The sequence below is a fragment of the Gopherus flavomarginatus genome, chromosome 7 (assembly GCF_025201925.1).
Source record: "Gopherus flavomarginatus isolate rGopFla2 chromosome 7, rGopFla2.mat.asm, whole genome shotgun sequence".
NCBI classification, from domain to species: Eukaryota; Metazoa; Chordata; order Testudines; family Testudinidae; genus Gopherus; species Gopherus flavomarginatus.
In genome coordinates this window covers 113947133-113968162 of record NC_066623.1, presented here as the reverse complement: position 1 = coordinate 113968162, position 21030 = coordinate 113947133, and the positions used below count along the sequence as shown (strand labels likewise).

At 68.7% G+C, this 21030-nt stretch overlaps 1 protein-coding gene across 1 annotated transcript in view; it reads right to left on the bottom strand.

Moving 5' to 3' along the window:
• Nucleotides 1-1358: 1358 nt before the first annotated feature.
• Nucleotides 1359-21030, bottom strand: part of PTCH2 (patched 2) — a 54406-nt gene continuing 34734 nt past the window's right edge. The window contains exons 8-23 of the mRNA XM_050961113.1: nt 20511-20642; nt 20269-20424; nt 19491-19583; nt 19002-19127; nt 16982-17100; nt 15448-15844; nt 14877-15189; nt 10359-10501; nt 9746-9926; nt 9075-9358; nt 7886-8023; nt 5740-5882; nt 4927-5026; nt 4234-4500; nt 3516-3956; nt 1359-2757 (exon numbers count right to left, since the gene is read on the bottom strand). Coding sequence (XP_050817070.1) covers nt 3516-3956; nt 4234-4500; nt 4927-5026; nt 5740-5882; nt 7886-8023; nt 9075-9358; nt 9746-9926; nt 10359-10501; nt 14877-15189; nt 15448-15844; nt 16982-17100; nt 19002-19127; nt 19491-19583; nt 20269-20424; nt 20511-20642 — 3033 coding nt within the window. The 3' untranslated portion in view covers nt 1359-2757. The remainder of the gene's footprint in view (nt 2758-3515; nt 3957-4233; nt 4501-4926; nt 5027-5739; nt 5883-7885; nt 8024-9074; nt 9359-9745; nt 9927-10358; nt 10502-14876; nt 15190-15447; nt 15845-16981; nt 17101-19001; nt 19128-19490; nt 19584-20268; nt 20425-20510; nt 20643-21030) is intronic.

Sequence of the window (21030 nt, the reverse complement as noted above, 5' to 3'; positions counted from 1 at the left end):
GGCGCCAGACCCTCCCCATCCCCACCCCCAGCGAACAGCCCTGGGTCGGGTGAGGCTGTGCCCGCCGTCCCTGCGGGGGGGAACCAACCCCCACACCCCAGCCAGCCTCGCTCCAGCCGTGAGCCCAGTGGGCAGCTCACCCTGCCCCACCCCAAGGGCCGCAGGCCTCTGCCCTGGGACCCCCCCCAGTTGCAGCCCCGGTCTCTGGCAGGGATGCTGTGGCCGCAAGAAGTGACGCTCACCCCTGTGCTGCTGATGTGGGTGAAGCCGCGAGTGCAGGGCGGAGAGGGCAGGGGACTCTACGGGGGGGGGGGGGGGGGCGGGGAATGGGACCCTGCACTGTGGGCTTCCAAGGAGCTGCCTGGCCCCCAGCTTCCCCCCAACCTCCCTGTCACTGCCCCCCTTTTCTCTATAGCCCCCCCCCCCCCCACAGTAGGCTCCGTTTTGTGTGCACTCCCCTGCCTCCATGCAGCCATGGACACCCTGCCCCCCCCCCCCCACGTGCGGGGTGCACACCCTGCCCCACACACTGCCCCACACGTGCGTGGGGCGCACACCCTGCCCTGCCACCAACGTGCCCACACACACACACTCCCTGCCTCACTCGCGGGCCAGCCGATGCACGAGGCCAGGACACCAGCAGATCCGGGATAGACAATATATATTTTACTCTTTAAAAATAAACCTTCCAGCCCACGGCTACGGGTCTGTACAAACTACAAAAATAAACCTTTCTTCTTTGTAATATAAATAATTTATATGGCCGGGCTGGGCCGGGGCTGGGGCACCGCTCGTCTCGGGGGGGCTGGGGGCAGGCTGCCGCTTGGCGGCTCGGGGCAGTGGCCCCACGCGGTACTGACCAGCCTCACCCACTGGCCCAGGAGGGGACAATCGCTGAGAAGCTGCCCCCATTGCCGCTCTGGGCAAGGACCCCAAAGGAAAGCCCCAGGCGTGGGCTGATAGGGGCCCTGGGGCTGGGGGGGGTTAAAGTGCCAGGGAACAGAGAGACAGGTGCCAGCAATTCCACACCAACCCCCCAGGAGCCCAACTGGTCCCGGCATGCCTCCGGCGAGTGGCCCCAGCTGCAGGATCGGGGCCCGGCCGCAGGGGGTGGGGGAGCTCAGCCTAGCGGGCAGGGTAGGTTCCTGTTTTTCAAAGGCTCCCTGATCTGGCTGCAACTGCACAGGTGGGTGTGCGGTCACGCAGGGGAGTTGTGCAATCGCATGAGGGTGGGGGGGGCTATTTGGAGTACACCCCTCCCCCGCCCATCAATTTCTGTTGGGCAGCATCAAGGCCAAGGCACCCCATAAAGGGTGCAAGAGAGACATAGGCGGTACCTAGGCCTTGGATGAGGGGGGCACATCCTCCTCCAATTTGCCCCAGATCTCCTTGTTTCCCTGACCCCCTTCCTGCCAGGACCCCACCCACCCCTGGCCATCAAACACACGGGAGGAGCCCTCACAGTTTGGTCTCACAGCCGTTTACAAAGGAGGGTGGGTAGCATTGTCCCCCTGGGGAAACTGAGGCAGGAAGGGAGGAGGGGCTTTTCCCACGGAGTGGGGAGGAAAAGCCAGGTGTCCTGAGGCCCAGGCCTGTGCTCTAGCCGCTAGGCCTTGCTGGATCTGGGCCCTGCTGGTGTCAGGATTTAGGTGTTCAAGTGAGAAAATGACCTTTCCCTCAAGCACGACTTTCCCTTTTCAGTGACTAGGGTCGAGATCATTCCTGTCTCCCCAGGTGGGGGCACACGGCCCCTGTTCCAGCCCCTCGCGTGAATCCAGGGCACCCCCTGGGCCAGAGCTCAGCCCCCTGTCCCAGGCTGGGGAGGGGTCAGATCTCCCCACTGGGGCTGGCATCTCAACCCCCTGCAGGGGGGTTGCTGGGCCCATCCCCAGACACAGCTGCTCCCCATCCCGGTCTCCCGGGGAGCCCCACAACTCAGTGCTGGGGGCGGGGTAGCAAGGCACAGCCCCAGCTCATGCCCAAGGATCCGCTGAGCCCCCCACCCCTCATATGCCAGTGCGGAGTGCAGAGCCCCAGGACAAGGGAACAGCGGAGTGGGGGACAGCTGGGGTCAATGGGGAGAGGGAATGGCTGAGGGGCACGGGGGGTGGATTCTAGCTCCTTTGCCAAGGCTCCCCAGGCTGGTCCTCCAGCCCGCAGCTGCCCCCAAAGTGGTAAGGGGCTGGCGTTAGTGCTGCAGTTCCTAGGGGGCAGAAAAGACACCTGGTCTGGGAGGGCGAGGGTGAGGGGGGGATACAAACCGAGACCCCGGGCCAGGCTGGGGGCGTCACGGCAGCCCCTGGGGGGTTCGCCCAGCCACACGCACCTTGCATAGAAACCTCGATGCAGCGATTCACCAAAAGGCCCAGCTGTGCCCCCCTCCCCAGGGCAGCAGCCCCCGCCAGCCCAGCCGTCTCCTGCTGTGGGGTCAGGGGGCGCTGCCAGGCGAGGTCTCCAGCCCAGCACAGAGCAATAAAAATAAAATAATAATCATTAATCATTGGGGAATAGCAGCACAATGCAGGGATGGCGGCAGCCCTGCTCCTGCCCCCGCCCATGGGCACTGCCGTGCTGGCAGCGCCTGGCGCAGGTCACAAGTCCAACAGCTCGCTCCAGCTCAGCGTTCAGCTGGTATCCATGCAAGGGTGCCAGTGCTCGCCGCGTCTCTTCTCTGCTCTGCCCGCTCCCTGGACATGGGCGCTGGATCCGGACGCATGGCAGGCGTCAGCTAGGAACCACGGCGCTTCCCGGGGCAACCTGTGCGGACACACAAGGCAGCTGGGTTAGCCGGATCCCTCGTGCCCACCGGCTGGACTATCAGCTCTGCTGGCTTCTCCAAGGCGTCTGTTCGCAGGGGCCTCCCACACGCCACAAGCACGCATGGAGTCGACATGCTCCATGGCCCACGTGTGCACCCTGCACGTGTCCCTGTCTGCGGGCACGAGCGTGCAAGCCCACTAGGTACACTTCTATCCCGATATAACACCAATTTGGCTATAACGCGGTAAAGCAGTGCTCCGGGGGCGCGGGGCTGCGCACTCCAGCGGATCAAAGCAAGTTCGCTAGAACGCGGTTTCCCCTATAATGCAGTAAGAGTTTTTGGCTCCCGAGGACAGCGTTATATCGAGGCAGAGGTGTATGTGCGGAAGTGCACTGTGTGTGTGTGCACACCATTTGTGTGTGGTGGCATGCATGCATCCTGCACGTGTCCCTGTCTGCAGACATGAGTGTGCGAGCCCCATGGGACTATGTGGACGTGCAGCATCTGTGTGTGTGCAAGTGTGCACCATCTGTGCCTGTGGGCAGGTGTGCACCTTGTGCGTGTCACTGTTTGTGGGCACGAGCGGTGCATACACAGCTGCTGCTTTGGCATCAAATTGCCCCGTGGCACCAGGGCCTGCCAGGCACAGGGAGTGTACCCCAAAGGCAGTGCTGGCCGCAAGATAGCCCCCGGGGCAGCCGGGCACCGGCACAGCCTGGCAGGGGTGGGGCGAAGGAGCCCCTGGCAGGCTCACCTAGGGCCTCGCGGAGCCATCTGTCCGTCCCGGGTGGTGGAGCGCGAGGGTCTTGGGTGCAGTCGAGCCGGGGGTGCAGCAGGCAGGCGGGCTGGGCTCCGGGCAGTCCGACTCGCTGTCCTCGTAGCTGTCATGGGTGTAACCCTGCAGAGAGCCCGGCAGGGGTGGGTGCAGGGCCAGCGTCACAGAGGCCATGGCTGTCACCGTGGTGTAGCTGCCGCTGTAGGTGGAGAGGGCAGTCCGCAGGGGCCGGGGGGCTCGGTGCGGGGCAGTCCTGGCGCCGGGGGGGCCGGGCCGGGGCAGTCTGTGCTGGGGCAAGTCCCTGAGATCTGGGCCGGCCGATGGGAGGGAATCGCTGGCAGGCAGGGACTGGGGCTGGCTGGTGCTCGGTGGCTCTTTCTTCCCCGTCGGCTCCTGGTTCTCCTGGTAGGTTTTCACCACCTGTGCAGGGCAGAGACTCTGGTGAGTCCAGCAAGAAAGCGGGGGGGGGGGGGCAGGGGGCTGCTAACAGGGGGCAGCCGGAGGCCCCACCCGGGAGGCATGAGGACAACAGCTCCCTCCCCCTCCCCTCCCTGGCCCCACAGACAGTGCAGCCAACCCCTGGGTGCCATCCCTTCCCAAACGCTCCCTTCCAGAGCCTGGCAGGGGCTCCGCGGGTGGGTGGGGCTGGTGCTGTCTGGCAGGAGCTGAGCAGGAGGGGCACCACACCCGCACTCACCGTGATGGTGGGGAAGCTGGGATTCTTGCTGGCCTGCACCAGGACCCGGGCCGGGGCGGGTGGCAGGATGTAGGTGCCGGGGTCGTAGGGCTGGGGGTGGGTCAGCCCCGAGCCCGCAGTGCTCTCCAAGTAGTACTCCGAGTCCAAGGAGTCCGCGAAGGCACCGGGCCAGGCCGGGGGCGGCCGCATGTAGAAGCCGTGATGGCTGATGGGTGGGGGGATGGGCTCTGGTGACGGCAGGCGGCTGCCATTATCAGCTGGGATGACCTGGGGGGAGGAGGGCACAGGGTGAGACAGGAAGGCAACGGGATGCCCAGAGGGTACAGAGAACTGGGCTGGGGGCACTATCAGGGCCAGGGCTGGACTTTCTCAATGGGCTCCAGGCCTGCAGAGGCAGGCTTGGGACAGGTGCCCCCGGTCCAGCTCAATCAAGCGTTAACTCTGAAACCTAATGGTGGTGGTTTTAACTTCAGCACTGATCATTCTCCAAGAAACATCTCGCTCCCATGGGCTTGTGGGTAGAGCCTGTGGGTGTGGGCGCTGCCAGTGTGAGGCACAGACCCCTGATTCCTCCTCCCCCATCTGACCCCGGCACCCAGCAAGGCAGAGGCACCTGGTGGCCATGCACCTCTTCAGGCACTAGTCTCCACTCCCTGCCAGGCCCCATTACAGAGAGGCTCTGGGGGCTCTCACCTCAGCCGGGGGCCCGATGACTGACAGCAGGACAGGCAGCAGCACCAGGCCGTTCAGGAGGCCCAAGACAGTCAAGACGGTGAGCACGGCAAAGAAATACCTGGCAGAGGAGACGGAGTGAGAGGAGCCCGGCCGCGCCATGGGCATGGGGCATCCCAGCATGCTTTGCAAACAGGGCCCACCCCCTCAGCCCTCACAGGTAGAGCCTGAACAACGCAGAGGCAAATGGGCCTGGGGGGCGCACAGCACGCACACAGCGGGGCATTGCACCCCACATCCCATGACCCCACCCGGCCCTGCTGCCCTAGCGCGGCCTCTCTGCTCAGCCTCCCAACACCGCTGCCCTCATGCACCCCTGCACGCTTACGCACACCCATAAATCCCCCCGGGCACACCTGCATGCACCCACACTCCCAGGAACCCCTGCACGCTCACACACACCCATACACCCCTGCACGCTTACACACACACCCATACACCCTCACCCCCGGGCACAACCGCATGCACCCACACCCCCAGGAACCCCTGCACGCTCACACCCATGCACAGACACACCCCGGGATACCTCTGTACACTCACACACCCCCACTCCCGGGCATCCCTGCATGCTTGCACACAACTGCCCCATGCCTGCACACTCACCCATGCCCCCCCACACCTGTGCACCACTGCATGCTCACACACCCCACACATCCTCCCCCCGGCACTCTGGGCACATCTGCACCCCTGGTCTCAGCTGCATGCACCCCCAGGCCCCGTCTGTACACACAGGGCTGAGCTAAAGAGGCACTCTCCCCTCCCCCGCGCTGGTACCTCAGGATGAAGTCGAACTCGGAGCCGGCCAGCATGAGTAGGCCCAGCAGCGTGGAGAGCGCCCCGTCCAGCACGGGCGCCAGCGTGTGCTCCAGGGCCAGGGCCGAGCGCAGCGGCCGGCTGCCCATGGCCGTCAGGAACCCCTGGAGGCAGGACACGGCTCAGCTTTGGGCCGGCGTGGGCAGAGAGACGGACTGACCCTGCCCCTCCCCCCGGGGCCAGCCAGACTGACCCTGCCCCTCCGCCTGGGGCCGGCCAGAGGGACTGACACTGCGACCCCCCGGGTCCGGAAGGACAGAGTGACCCTTTCCCTCTCCGCTGGGGCCAGACGGACAGACTGACCCTGCCCCTCCCCCCGGACCGGCCGGACAGACCGACCCTGCCCCTCCCCCTGGGGCCAGACATACTGACCGTGCCCCTCCCCCCGGGCCGGCCAGACATACTGACCGTGCCCCTCCCCCCGGGCCGGCCGGATTCACACTGTCCCTCTCCCCAGGCCGGCTGGACAGACTGACCCTGCCCCTCCCCCTGGGGCCAGCCGGACTGACACTGTCCCTCTCCCTGGGCCAGCCGGACAGACTGACCCTGCCCCTCCGCCTGGGGCCGGCCATAGGGACTGACACTGTCCCTCTCCCTGGGCCAGCCGGACAGACTGACCCTGCCCCTCCGCCTGGGGCCAGTCATAGGGACTGACACTGTCCCTCCCCCTGGGCCGGCCAGACAGACTGACCCTGCCCCTCCCCCGGGCCGGCTGGACAGACTGACCCTGCCTCTCCCCCTGGGCTGGCCGGATTGACACTGTCCCTCCCCCCAGGCCGGCCGGACAGACTGACCCTGCCCCTCCCCCTGGGGCCAGCCAGAGGGACTGACACTGTGACCCCCCAGGTCCAGACGGACAGAGTGACCCTTTCCCTCCCCCCCGGGGCCAGATGGACAGACTGACACTGCCCCTCCCCCTGGGGCCAGCCAGACTGACACTGTCCCTCCCCCCGGGCCGGCCGGACAGACTGACACTGCCCCTCCCACCGGGCTGGCCAGACAGACTGACACTGCCTCTCCCCCTGGGGCCGGCCGGACTGACACTGCCCCTCCCCCTGGGGTCAGACGGACTGACTGACCCTTTCCCTCCCCACCAGGGCCAGACAGACAGACTGACCCTGCCCCTCCTCCTGGGCTGGCCAGACAGACTGACACTGCCCCTCCCCCCTGGGGTCAGACGGACTGACTGACCCTTTCCCTCCCCACCAGGGCCAGACAGACAGACTGACCCTGCCCCTCCTCCTGGGCCGGCCAGACAGACTGACACTGCCCCTCCCCCTGGGGCCGGCCGGACTGACACTGCCCCTCCCCCCTGGGGTCAGACGGACTGACTGACCCTTTCCCTCCCCACCAGGGCCAGACAGACAGACTGACCCTGCCCCTCCTCCTGGGCTGGCCAGACAGACTGACACTGCCCCTCCCCCCTGGGGCCAGATGGACTGACTGACACTGCCCCTCCCCCCTGCGGTCAGATAGACAGACAGCCACTGCCCCTCCCCCTGAGGCCAGCCAGACTGACACTGCCCCTCCCCCTGGGGCCAGCCAGACTGACTGACCCTTTCCCTCCTCCCCAGGGCCAGATGGACAGACTGACCCTGCCCCTCCCCCTGGGGCTGGCAGTAGAGACTGACACTGCCCTCCCCCCCAGGGCCGGACGGATGAACTGTCCCTGCCTCCACCCCTCCCCCGGGGCCGGCTGGACAGACTGACACTGCCCCTCCCCCTCTCCGCACCCCCAGGGACGGAGGGTCTCCAGCCAGCTGGGCTCTAGAGGTGGCTGGTGCTGGCCTGGGGGGCAGCTGGGCTCTGTGGGGGATGGGGGTTTGTGCCCCTTTCGCTATCGGGCCCTGAGGGCGTCTCATGGCTGAGCACTTGCGAGTGGAGCCTGCCAGTGCCCCAGGGCTTCCCAGCTAGGCTGGGGGGGGCTGGGTTGGCTGGACACCCCCAGGCTGGGGGGCGCAGGGAGACGGTGCTCAGTGGGGGGCGCTGCCAGAACAGGTGCTGCCCTGGCCCAAATGGGCTTCTCCCCATCTTTGTGGGGCTGCGCTGGGGGTGGTCCCCCCAGGGGTCCTGGCGCTGCTGGCCCAGGCGCCCCCACCCGACTCACCAGGGCCACGTGGACGGTGAACTCGACGCCGATGCCCACCGAGGCGATGAGGATCACGGCCGGGATGGCGCTCAGCTTGATGCCCATCAGCCCCATGATCCCAAAGAGCTCGACCGTCATCATGGCCAGCACGGCCACCTGCCGGGCACGGGGGAGAGTCAGCCAGAGAGCAGGGACCGCCCTACGGACCTGCCCCAATGCATCCGCCCCACGGCCCTGCCCCATGACATCCATCCCACTGCCCTGCCCCACGGCCCTGCCCCAATGCATCCGCCCCACGGCATCCATCCCACTGCCCTGGCCCAATGCATCCGCCCCACGGCTCTGCCCCATGGCATCCATCCCACTGCCCTGGTCCAATGCATCCGCCCCACGGCTCTGCCTCATGGCATCCATCCCACTGCCCTGGCCCACAGCATCTGCCCCAAGGCTCTGCCCCATGGCATCCATCCCACTGCCCTGGCCCACAGCATCTGCCCCAAGGCCCTGATCCGCCCCATGGCCCTGCCCCAATGCATCCGCCCCACGGAATCCATCCCACTGCCCTGCCCCACAGCATCTGCCCCAGTGCCTGCTGCATCACTCTGCACCCTCCTGTCTGCCCCACTGCACTGCCCCACGTCCCTCTGCCCTACTGTTCTGCCCCATGGCAGCCATCCACTCTGTCCCAGACAAGGGCCCAGATGCCAGGGTGACGGGTGCCCAATTGCCATGAACGATACCAAATACAGATGCTTTGCCCAGCTGCCTTGGAAGGACGTGCCAATGGCGGGGGGGCAGGGGGGGAGGCAATCAGATCCGCTTGCCTGGAGCCCAAGGGTCAGGGTGGGAACAGCGTTCTGGGCAGCAGAGCCGACTGCAGGGTCAGGGCCTGAAAGCCCCCAGCCCAGCCAGGGGCAGGGGAGCTATGCCAGGGACCCCCAGGCTGGGTGAGCGCCGGTGCCGGGGGGTGCAAGCCAGGCCAGGCCAGGGAAAGGCACTGGCTCCCTGTGCCCAGCTCCGGGCTGCGTCTGGGAGCTCCCGGTCCGCCCCTGGAGACGCTCGGGAGGCGCTGGAGGGTGATCCAGGCCGGGGGCCATCGGGCGCTCCAAGCGGCCCGTCCGTGAACAAGGCGCCCCAGGCGAGGTCTCGAGTGTCTGAACCCCACCCCGTGGTGTCCCAGGCCCATCCCAGCCCCGGGCGCACTCACGATGATGCCAGCGGTCCAGGGGTTGAGCAGCAGCACGGCGCACACCAGGAAGGTGCAGGCCAGCACAATGCTGACTGCCAGCAGGAACCAGTGGCGCAGGCCGATGTACTGCTCCCAGAAGAGGAAGGGGTATCCGCTGGGGTAGCTGGCCACGCCACGCTCCCGGGCCGCCTCCTCGCACACGGCCCGCACGCTCTCGATGGCTTCCACGAAGTCCGCAGTCTGGCGCAGGCCGCTCAGGTAGAAGGGGAACTGGGCGAACTCCAGGGGCTGGGCTGCAGGGACTGGGGAGAGGGGGCAGCGAGGGTCAGGCGGGGGGATGCCACGGCCCCTGTCCCCCTGACACTGCCCTCTTCCTCCTCCCACACCAGCGCCCGGGCCAGCTCAGATGGAAGGGCAACACGAGAGCGGGGAGCTCAGTACAACGAGGGTGCCAGCTGGTGTGTCCAGCTGGACCCTGTGTGGTGCGCTGGCACATGGTGGCAGGACCCTGTGTGGCACATGGGGGTGCCCGGCCGGACACTGCATGGCAAGCTGGTGCATGGGGCGGTGCCCGGCAGGACCGCATGTGGCGTGTGTGGGGTGTCTGGCAGGACGCTGCGTGGTGCGCTGGCATGTGCCCAGCCTGCATGTGCCCGCATGTGCCCAAGCATGCCCACGACCACACTCACTTCGCAGGTTCTCGCCAGTGGCATCGTACTTGTCGTGGATCCACTCGGGTGGCGGGGGGTAGAAGTTGGCATGGGAGGCGGCGACGCCCAGCGGGTCATTGCTCACCCACACAGTCAGGCAGATGTAGAAGGTCTCTGGGGGGATGATGCCGTTCTCGTCGACCAGGCGGCGTGTGGTGAGCTGCGGGGAGCAGATGGGCACGGGTGAACTGTGGGGCCGGAGGGCCAGGCCGGCTGACAGGCGAGTTCAGGGCCAGGCCAGGCTTTCGGGCAGGGCACGGGGTGAGCTGCAGGGGCCGGAGAGCCAGGCCGGCTGACAGGCGAGTTCAGGGCCGGGCCAGGCTCTCGGGCTGGGCACGGGGTGAGCTGTGGGGGCCAAAGGGCCAGGCCGGCTGACAGGCGAGTTCAGGACCAGGCCAGGCTCTCGGGCTGGGCATGGGGTGAGTTGCGGGGGCCGGAGGGCCAGGGAGGCTCAGAGACGAGTTCAGGGCCGGGCCAGGCTGTTAGGCAGGGCACGGGGTGAGCTGCGGGGGCCGGAGGGCCAGGCCGGCTCAGAGATGAGTTCAGGGCCGGGCCAGGTTCTCGGGCAGGGCTGGGCATGGGGTTGGCTCACCTGGTTGTAGTTGAACGGCTCCTTCTTGTCGCCCGTCTGGATGAGCAGCTTGTAGGCCAGCGCGCCGTCCTCGGAGCCGTTCCGGTAGCTGTCATGGGTGATGCGCCCGGCCTGCCACTCCTTGTCAAAGGCGGCCTGCAGGCCTGGGGACAGAGCGCAGGGGTTACGGGGACAGGCGGAGACCACCCCACACTGCACGGCCCTTCCCAGCCGCAGGACAGCGACACTGGATGAGCAGGGGCTGCCCGTCCTGCCTGGCTGAGCCGGCCCATGGGCACCTCCATGCCCACCCCCTGATACTGCTCAGTAACCTGAGTGCTGCTCCCAGCCCAGAGCCATGGCTGCAGCAGGGCACTGAAGGGCAGAGCGGGCACAGGAGGGGCTGGGTCCGTGTGCAAGAGAAGCACTGTGCGTATGTGGGCCCCAGGCGTGGCCGCGTGGCACAGAACTCTGGTGTGAGAGCCCAGGGGTGGGTGCATGGCACAGAACTCTGGTGTGTGAGAGCCCAGGCCATGGCCGCGTGGCACAGAACTCCTGGGTGTGAGAGCCCAGGGGTGGGTGCGTGGCACAGAACTCTGGTGTGTGAGAGCCCAGGCCATGGCCGCGTGGCACAGAACTCCTGGGTGTGAGAGCCCAGGGGTGCCCGCGTGGCACAGAACTCCTGGGTGTGAGAGCCCAGGGGTGGGTGCATGGCACAGAACTCCTGGGTGTGAGAGCCCAGGGGTGGGTGCGTGGCACAGAACTCTGGTGTGTGAGAGCCCAGGCCATGGCCGCGTGGCACAGAACTCCTGGGTGTGAGAGCCCAGGAGTGGGTGCGTGACAGCCCACGTGCAGGTACTGTGGCTGTTCCCCCCAGATTTAGAGATGCGGGGGCAGGTTATCCAAACCACGCCGGCCAAACCTGTAGGCTGGCAGCAGGACTCCAGGGCAGGTGGGGGCAGGCGGAGGCCGGCAGGGGCACACAAGGCAGGTGGAGGCTGGCAGGGACAGACAGAGCAGGCAGAGGCTGGCAGGGGCACACAGGGCACGTGGAGGCCAGCAGGGCAGGCGGAGGCCGGCAGGGGCACACAGAGCAGGCGGGGGCTGGAAGGGCACACAGGGCAGGTGGGGGCAGGTGAAAACTGGCAGGGGCACACAAGGCAGGTGGAGGCCAGCGGGGCAGGCGGGGGCCGGCAGGGGCACACAGGGCAGGTGGGGGCAGGTGAAGGCCGGCAGGGGCACACAGGGCAGGTGGGGGCAGGTGGAAGCCGGCAGGGGCACACAGGGCAGGTGGAAGCCGGCAGGGGCACACAGGGCAGGTGGGGGCAGGCAGGGGCCAGCAGGGGCACACAGGGCAGGTGGGGGCAGGTGAAGGCTGGCAGGGGCACACAGGGCAGGTGGGGGCAGGCGGGGGCCGGCAGGGGCACACAGGGCAGGTGGGGGTAGGTGGAAGCCGGCAGGGGCACACAGGGCAGGTGGGGGCAGGTGAAGGCTGGCAGGGGCACACAGGGCAGGCGGGGGCCGGCAGGGGCACACAGGGCAGGTAGGGCAGGTGAAGGCTGGCAGGGGCACACAGGGCAGGTGGGGGCAGGTGAAGGCTGGCAGGGGCACACAGGGCAGGTGGGGACAGGTGAAGGCCGGCAGGGGCACACAGGGCAGGTGGGGGGCAGGCAGGGGCCGGCAGGGGCACACAGGGCAGGTGGGGGCAGGTGGAAGCCGGCAGGGGCACACAGGGCGGGTGGGGGCAGGTGGAAGCCGGCAGGGGCACACAGGGCAGGTGGGGGCCAGTGGGGCAGGCGGGGGCCGGCAGGGGCACACAGGGCAGGTGGAAGCCGGCAGGGGCAGACAGGGAAGGCGGGGGCAGGTGGAAGCCGGCAGGGGCAGACAGGGCAAGCGGGGGCTGGCAGGGCACACAGGGCAGGTGGGGACAGGAGAAGGCCGGCAGGGGCACACAGGGCAGGTGGGGGCAGGCGGGGGCTGCCAGGGGCACACAGGGCAGGTGGGGGCAGGTGGAAGCTGGCAGGGGCACACAGGGCAGGTGGAAGCTGGCAGGGGCACACAAGGCAGGTGGAAGCCGGCAGGGGCAGACAGGGCAGGCGGGGGCAGGTGGAAGCTGGCAGGGGCACACAGGGCAGGTGGAAGCTGGCAGGGGCACACAAGGCAGGTGGAAGCCGGCAGGGGCACACAAGGCAGGTGGAAGCCGGCAGGGGCAGACAGGGCAGGCGGGGGCAGGTGGAAGCCGGCAGGGGCAGACAGGGCAAGCGGGGGCTGGCAGGGCACACAGGGCAGGTGGGGACAGGAGAAGGCCGGCAGGGGCACACAGGGCAGGTGGGGGCAGGCGGGGGCTGCCAGGGGCACACAGGGCAGGTGGGGGCAGGTGGAAGCTGGCAGGGGCACACAGGGCAGGTGGAAGCTGGCAGGGGCACACAAGGCAGGTGGAAGCCGGCAGGGGCAGACAGGGCAGGCGGGGGCAGGTGGAAGCTGGCAGGGGCACACAGGGCAGGTGGAAGCTGGCAGGGGCACACAAGGCAGGTGGAAGCCGGCAGGGGCAGACAGGGCAGGCGGGGGCAGGTGGAAGCCGGCAGGGGCAGACAGGGCAGGCGGGGGCTGGCAGGGCACACAGGGCAGGTGGGGACAGGAGAAGGCCGGCAGGGGCACACAGGGCAGGTGGGGGCAGGCGGGGGCTGCCAGGGGCACACAGGGCAGGTGGGGGCAGGTGGAAGCTGGCAGGGGCACACAGGGCAGGTGGAAGCTGGCAGGGGCACACAAGGCAGGTGGAAGCCGGCAGGGGCAGACAGGGCAGGCGGGGGCAGGTGGAAGCCGGCAGGGGCACACAGGGCAGGAGGAGGCCAGGGCAGCTGGAGGCTGGCAGGTGCACACAAGGCAGGTGGAAGCCGGCAGGGGCAGACAGGGCAGGCGGGGGCAGGCGGAGGCCGGCAGGGGCAGACAGGGCAAGCGGGGGCTGGCAGGGCACACAGGGCAGGTGGGGGCAGCTGGAGGCTGGCAGGGGCACACAGGGCAGGTGGGGGCAGCTGGAGGCTGGCAGGGGCACAGAAGGCAGGTGGAAGCCGGCAGGGGCAGACAGGGCAGGCGGGGGCTGGCAGGGCACACAGGGCAGGCGGGGGCAGGCAGGGGCCAGCAGGGGCACACAAGGCAGGGGGAAGCTGGCAGGGGCACACAAGGCAGGTTGAAGCTGGCAGGGGCACACAGGGCAGGTGGAAGCCAGCAGGGGCACACAGGGCAGGCGGGGGCAGGCAGGGGCCAGCAGGGGCACACAAGGCAGGGGGAAGCTGGCAGGGGCACACAAGGCAGGAGGAGGCCAGGGCAGCTGGAGGCTGGCAGGGGCACACAGGGCAGGTGGAATCTGGCAGGGGCACACAGAGCAGGAGGAGGCCAGGGCAGGTGGAGGCCGGCAGGGACACACAGGGCAGGTGGAAGCCGGCAGGGGCAGACAAGGCAGGAGGAGGTCAGGGCAGGCGGGGGCTGGCAGGGGCACACAAGGCAGGTGGAAGCCGGCAGGGGCACACAAGGCAGGCGGGGGCTGGCAGGGGCACACAAGGCAGGAGGAGGCCAGGGCAGTTGGAGGCCGGCAGGGGCACACAGGGCAGGAGGAGGCCAGCAGGGGCACACAAGGCAGGGAGACCAGGGCAGCTGGAGGCTGGCAGGGGCACACAGGGCAGGTGGAATCTGGCAGGGGCACACAAGGCAGGAGGAGGCCAGGGCAGGTGGAGGCCGGCAGGGACACACAGGGCAGGAGGAGGCCAGCAGGGGCACACAAGGCAGGGAGACCAGGGCAGCTGGAGGCTGGCAGGGGCACACAGGGCAGGTGGAATCTGGCAGGGGCACACAGAGCAGGAGGAGGCCAGGGCAGGTGGAGGCCGGCAGGGACACACAGGGCAGGTGGAAGCCGGCAGGGGCACACAAGGCAGGAGGAGGTCAGGGCAGGCGGGGGCTGGCAGGGGCACACAAGGCAGGTGGAAGCCGGCAGGGGCACACAAGGCAGGCGGGGGCTGGCAGGGGCACACAAGGCAGGAGGAGGCCAGGGCAGTTGGAGGCCGGCAGGGGCACACAGGGCAGGAGGAGGCCAGGGCACCTGGAGGCCAGCAGGGGCACACAAGGCAGGGAGACCAGGGCAGCTGGAGGCTGGCAGAGGCACACAAGGCAGGAGGAGGCCAGGGCAGCTGGAGGCCGGCAGGGGCACACAAGGCAGGAGGAGGCCAGGGCAGCTGGAGGCCGGCAGGGGCACACAAGGCAGGAGGAGGCCAGGGCAGCTGGAGGCCGGCAGGGGAACACAGGGCAGGTGGAGGCCAGGGCAGGCGGGGGCTGGCAGGGGCACACAAGGCAGGAGGAGGCCAGAGCAGCTGGAGGCTGGCAGGGGCACACAGGGCAGGAGGAGGCCAGGGCAGGTGGAGGCTGGCAGGGACACACAGGGCAGGTGGAAGCCGGCAGGGACACACAAGGCAGGAGGAGGCCAGGGCAGGCGGGGGCCGGCAGGGGCACACAAGGCAGGGAGGCCAGCGGGGCCAACGGGGGCCTCACCTCGCAGCCAGTCCTGGAAGTAGTGCAGCCACATCTTGGGCGGCTGGCGGGCATGGTCACGCACCACGTGCTGCAGGGCACCCAGGGCCCGGTGCAGGCCGTACAGCGCCTCCTGGGAGCTGGGGTAGTGGAAGCCGCCCTTGGTGGCGATGAAGACGTGGTAGAAGGAGAAGTACTTGGACTGGGTGGCGATGAAGGCGTGCTCCTTGGTGCCCCGTGGCACGATGTCCGTCAGGTACAGCCCGTCGTGCACCAGTGTGCTGCCATACAGGCTGAGGCCCAGCAGCGCCAGGAACAGCAGCACCACGATACCCTGGGGACGGGGAGTCCGTTAGGGGGTGCCCAGCACAGCCCCCTGCCCTGGCACCAGACCCTGCCCTGCAGCACAGGCCCACAGTGGGCACCCAGCTTCCCCCAGAGTGCCAGGGAGCCCCCAAGCATTCCCCTGCACAGCCGGGGAGTTAGCCCCAGGACTGCCAGGGTCCGCCCCAGCACCCCACCTTGCACCCCTGAGTGCTGAGGGAGATGAGGGGCCCACATGAGCCGGGGGCGGCAGGCCCAGCCCCCCTACCTTGGTCTGAGTCTGCAGCAGGAGGGGGGCGTACTTCTCCCTGGCGAAGTTGGCCAGATTCCAGCGGCACAGGGGCAGTGGCACGCACTCCCGGCCCCCCTTGGCCCCGTCCAGCTGGGCCAGCAGGTCACGGGTGGAGCTGGCTGGGGCGAAGAGCTGGGAGCCCAGCGGGTTGGCGGGAGCCAGTGGCGCAGTGCAGACCTGGGCGGTAGGCGGCAGGATGGTGACAACGTGCCGACCTGAAGGGTCGCAGCGGGCGAAGGCCTGCACCGTGGTGGTGATCTGGGTGCTGGTGGCCACGGCCGGGTGCCCGTAGGGCGAGGGGTGAGAGGCGTGGGTCTCGTTGGCATCGGCATACTCCTGCGGCTGGATCTGGATGACACGGGAGGAGCACGGGCTGGGGGAGGAGGAGCCAGGGGACGTTCAAAGAGCTGCGATGGGTCCGGTGCACCTCTGCCCACGCACGGCTGCCCTGGTGGTCGCTGCACCCACTGCTGGGGCACAGCACCGCCCCTGCTTAGCGGGGAGTGGGATTTCTCCCTGGAGCGACCCCCACTGGCTGCCCCAGGAGAGGCGCCCAGCTGCGGTCAAGCCAGGGGGCGAGGCCCCAAGCACTCCCCAGAGCCATTGCTTAGCCCTGCCAGCTGGGGCCTGATCCTGGCCTGGCAGGATGATCTGCACAGGGGCTGCCTGCGGGCGCACGCTCAAGCCCAGCCGTGCCTGGCATGTGGGCTCTGCCGCCCATCGCCGTCCCTCCCGGAGCACCGCACAGACCTGGCTCTGCTCTGGGCACCCCCAGCCTCCCTCCCAGCACAATGCACAGCCTGGCTCTGCCCTGGGCACCCCCAGTCCAGTGCCCGGAGCACCACACAGACCTGGCTTTGCCCTGGGGACTCCCAGCCCCCCTCCTGGAGCACCGCACGGGCCTGGCTCTGCCCTGGGGACCCCCAGCTCCCCTCCTGGAGCACCGCACGGGCCTGGCTCTGCCATGGGCACCCCCAGCCCCCTGCCCGGAGCACCACATGGGCCTGGCTCTGCCCTGGGCACCCCCAGCCCCCTGCCCGCAGCACCACACGAGCCTGGCTCTGCCCTGGGGGCCCCCAGCCCCCCACCCGGAGCACCACACGGGCCTGGCTCTGCCCTGGGCGCCCCCAGCCCCCCACCTGGAGCACCACACGGGCCTGGCTCTGCCTTGGGCACCCCCAGCCCTCCCGGAGCACCACACGGGCCTGGCTCTGCCCTGGGCACCCCCAGCCCCCCACCCGGAGCACCACACGGGCATGGCTCTGCCCTGGGCACCCCCAGCCCCCTGCCTGGATCACCACACGGGCCTGGCTCTGCCCTGGGCACCCCCAGCCCTCTGCCCGGAGCACCACACGGGCCTGGCTCTGCCCTGGGCACCCCCAGCCCCCCACCCGGAGCACCACACGGGCCTGGCTCTGCCCTAGGCACCCCCAGCCCCCCACCCGGAGCACCTCACGGGCCTGGCTCTGCCCTGGGCACCCCCAGCCCTCCTGGCAGCGGGAGACGGCACCTGTAGAAGCAGCACAGGACGTCGAGCCGCTGGTCCTGGCGTCGGTGCAGGTCCAGGCTGAGGATGGCCGGGAAGATCAGCAGCACCATGACGAAGTTAAACACCACCACCACGGCAGCCTGCGGGGACACGGGGCGCAGAGCTCAGGCCACGGGGCTCCAAGGGTTAAGCCCTGCTCACTACCCTGCTGGGGAGCCAGGGTCTGTGTGTCCGACACGCGTGTGAGGCCATGTCACAGCTAGGCCAGTAATGGAGCCTGGGTCTCCATGTGTGTCTGACACATGTGTGGGCCCATGTCACACCTCGGTCAGTAACAGGGCCTGGGTCTCCATTTGTGTCTGACACATGTGTGGGTCCATGTCACACCTCGGTCAGTAACAGGGCCTGGGTCTCCATGTGTGTCTGACACATGTGTGGGTCCATGTCACACCTCGGTCAGTAACGGGGCCTGGGTCTCCGTGTGTGTCTGACACGTGTGGGACCATGTCACACCTCAGTCAGTAATGGGGCCTGGGTCTCCATGTGTGTCTAACGTGTGGGGCCATGCCACCTGCAGGGAGAAGGGGCGCAGGGCGAGGGTGGGGTGTGGTGGGTGTTAGGGGCTGTACCCGCAGGGAGAAGGGGCATAGGGCAAGGGTGGGGCCCGTACCCATACGGAGAAGGGGCGCAGGGTGAGGGTGGGATGGGGTGAGTGTTGGGGGGCTGTACCCGCAGGGAGAAGGGCCGCAGGGCGAGGGTGGGGTGGGGTGGGTGTTGGGGGGCTGTGCCAGCAGGGAGAAGGGGCGCAGGGTGAGGGGGGTAGGGTGGGTGTTGGGGGGGCATATCCGCAGGGAGAAGGGGCGCAGGGCAAGGGTGGGGCCCGTACCCGCAGGGAGAAGGGGCACAGGGCGAGGGTGGGGTGAGGTGGGGGGTGGGGGGCCGTACCCGCAGGGAGAAGGGGCGCAGGGTGAGGGGGGGTAGGGTGGGTGTTGGGGGGCCATACCCGCAGGGAGAAGGGGCGCAGGGTGAGGGGGGGTAGGGTGGGTGTTGGGGGGCCATACCCGCAGGGAGAAGGGGCGCAGGGTGAGGGGGGGTAGGGTGGGTGTTGGGGGGCCATACCTGCAGGGAGAAGGGGCACAGGGCAAGGGTGGGGTAGGGTGGGTGTTGGGGGGCCATATCCGCAGGGAGAAGGGGCGCAGGGCGAGGGTGGGGCCCGTACCCACAGGGAGAAGGGGCACAGGGCGAGGGTGGGGTGGGGTGGGTGTTGGGGGGCCGTACCCGCAGGGAGAGGGGACGCAGGGTGAGGGTGGGGCCCGTACCCGCAGGGAGAAGGGGCACAGGGCGAGGCCCGTACCCGCAGGGAGAAGGGCCACAGGGCGAGGGTGGGGTGGGGTGGGTGTTGGGGGGCTGTACTAGCAGGGAGAAGGGGTGCAGGGTGAGGGGGGGTAGGGTGGGTGTTGGGGGGACATACCCGCAGGGAGAAGGGGCGCAGGGCGAGGGTGGGGTAGGGTGGGTATTGGGGGGCCATATCCGCAGGGAGAAGGGGTGCAGGGCGAGGGTGGGGCCCGTACCCGCAGGAAGAAGGGATGCAGGACGAGGGTGGGGTGGGGTGGGGGGCCGTACCCGCAGGGAGAGGGGACGCAGGGCGAGGGTGGGGCCCGTACCCGCAGGGAGAAGGGGCACAGGGCGAGGCCCGTACCCGCAGGAAGAAGGGACGCAGGGCGAGGGTGGGGTGGGTTGGGGGCCCGTACCCGCAGGAAGAAGGGACGCAGGACGAGGGTGGGGTGGAGTGGGGGGCCATACCCGCAGGGAGAGGGGACGCAGGGCGAGGATGGGGCCCGTACCTGCAGGGAGAAGGGGCACAGGGCGAGGGTGGGGTGGGTTGGGGGGCCGTACCCGCAGGGAGAGGGGACGCAGGGCGAGGGTGGGGTGGGTTGGGGGCCCGTACCCACAGGAAGAAGGGACGCAGGACGAGGGTGGGGTGGAGTGGGGGGCCGTACCCGCAGGGAGAGGGGACGCAGGGCGAGGGTGGGGCCCGTACCTGCAGGGAGAAGGCGCGCAGGGCAGGGATGGGCACCAGGGCTGCCATGAGGAAGGCGATCATGTTGCTGATCGAGGTGAGAGCCACGCTGGTGCCTGTGCGTCTCAGGCACTCACCCGTCCGCTCCTGGGGGGGCAAACAAACAGAACAGATCACCAAGTGCCCCACGCCCACCCCCATCCCCCAAGGCAGGTCCCCCAGTGCCCCGTGCCCGTCCCCGCCCCCACGGCAGGTCACCCAGCACCACGCACCCACCCCCGCCCCCCAAGGCAGGTCACCCAGTGCCACGCGCCCACCCCCGCCCCCCACAGCAGGTTGCCACGTGCCCGCCCTCGCCCCCTAAGGCAGGTCATCAAGTGCCCCTTCCCCATCCCCAAGGCAGGTCACCCAGCACCACGCGCCTGCCCCCGCCCCCTACGGCATGTCACCCAGTGCCACGCGCCCGCCCTCGCCCCCCAAGGCAGGTCACCCAGGCCAGGGTGGCCTCACCTTGAAGGGGATGTGCTGGCTGGTCTCGGTGAAGGCGTGAGCCAGGAGGAACATATCGTCCACCCCGATGCCCAGGGCCAGGAACGGCAGCACCTTTGGGGACAGAAACCAGCCTCCATGCTGAGCGTCTGCAGCCGGTCCAGCTGCCACCACCCCAGCGCTGCCTCTCCCTGCACCTGAATGCGCCCACCTCTGGGGGAGAAGCACCCACCCCAGCTCCACCCGGAGAACCCAGGATCCCATGGGAACAGGGCAAGGGATCCCCAGGAGCAACCGACACAGGCTGGGGCACAGCCCCCCCGGTCTGCCTCCCCGTAAGGGCAGCTAGCGCCCCGCACCAAGCTCAGATGCTGGGGAGAGCGCCCCCTACTGACCCCCCACCCCACTCCCTGCAGCACAGCGCCCCCTAGTGCCGCACCGCGGTATTGGGACCAGCCCTAATGGCAAGGGGGAGTGTGCCCCCTACTAACCCCCCACCCCACTCCCTGCAGCACAGTGCCCCCTAGTGCTGCACCGTGGTATTGATGGCGAGGGCAGAGTGCCCCTCCTGAGCCCCATGCCCTGCTCCACAGCACAGCGCCCCCTAGTGCCGCACTAGGGCATCAGGGCCAGCCCTGACGGAGAGGGCAGAGAGCTCATGTTATTCCCACAGGTCTCCCATAAGGCTGTGAAGCCTCTCCCAGAGGTGCCAGCTCCAGCCCCCATGCAGGAGGGTGAGCAAGGCCCGAGAGGCAGGCAGGTTCTCCCCATGGCCCTGCCTGGCCCTGGCGTGCGGTACCTGGGTGGTGGCTGCATTGAAGGAGATTCCCAGCAGCGAGCAGAGCCCGAGTCCTGATGCCACGGAGAGGGCCACCAGCAGGACACCGGCCAAGCCCACAGCCCCCTGAGACTTGGAGCAGTCCCAGCGCAGCATGGTCACACAGGCGTACGCCAGCTGGAAGCAGAGCAGAGTAGAGCAGGGGCAGGGTTAGCGCAGGCGGGCGGGGTTAGCGCGCGTGGGTGGGGAGGGAGAGTACCTACCATCAGAAGGTAGCCCCCGGCCACGCGGATGGCGCTCACATCCGAGAAGGATTTCATGATATCGCTGAGCGTGGTGGTGGAGAAGGCGTGGACACGCTGGGAGCTGTTCTGCGGGAGGGACTCCTGCGCCAGCTGGGGAGAGATGGGGCCTCAGAGACACGGCTGGAGAGCAGCGTGAGGGCAGCTCCCCGGCCATGCCACACCCCTCCCAGGGGACAGCCCTCCCACCACCCTCCGCCTTCGCAGTGGGCAGCCCACCCCTGCTACGCCACACACCTCCCAACAGCCAGTCTGCCCTCACCACGTCCCTCCTAGCAGGCACCTGACCCCCTTCTACGCCCCTCCCAATGGGCAGCCCTGCCGCCCCCCACCACACACCTCCCAGCAGCCAGTCTGCCCCCACCACGCCACTCCCAGCGGGCAGCCTGTGCCCTCCGCCACGCCACTGCCAGCATGCTCATCCCCCTCGGCACACTCACACCCCTCATGGCGTGCTCACACCCCCCTGGCATGCTGTGAT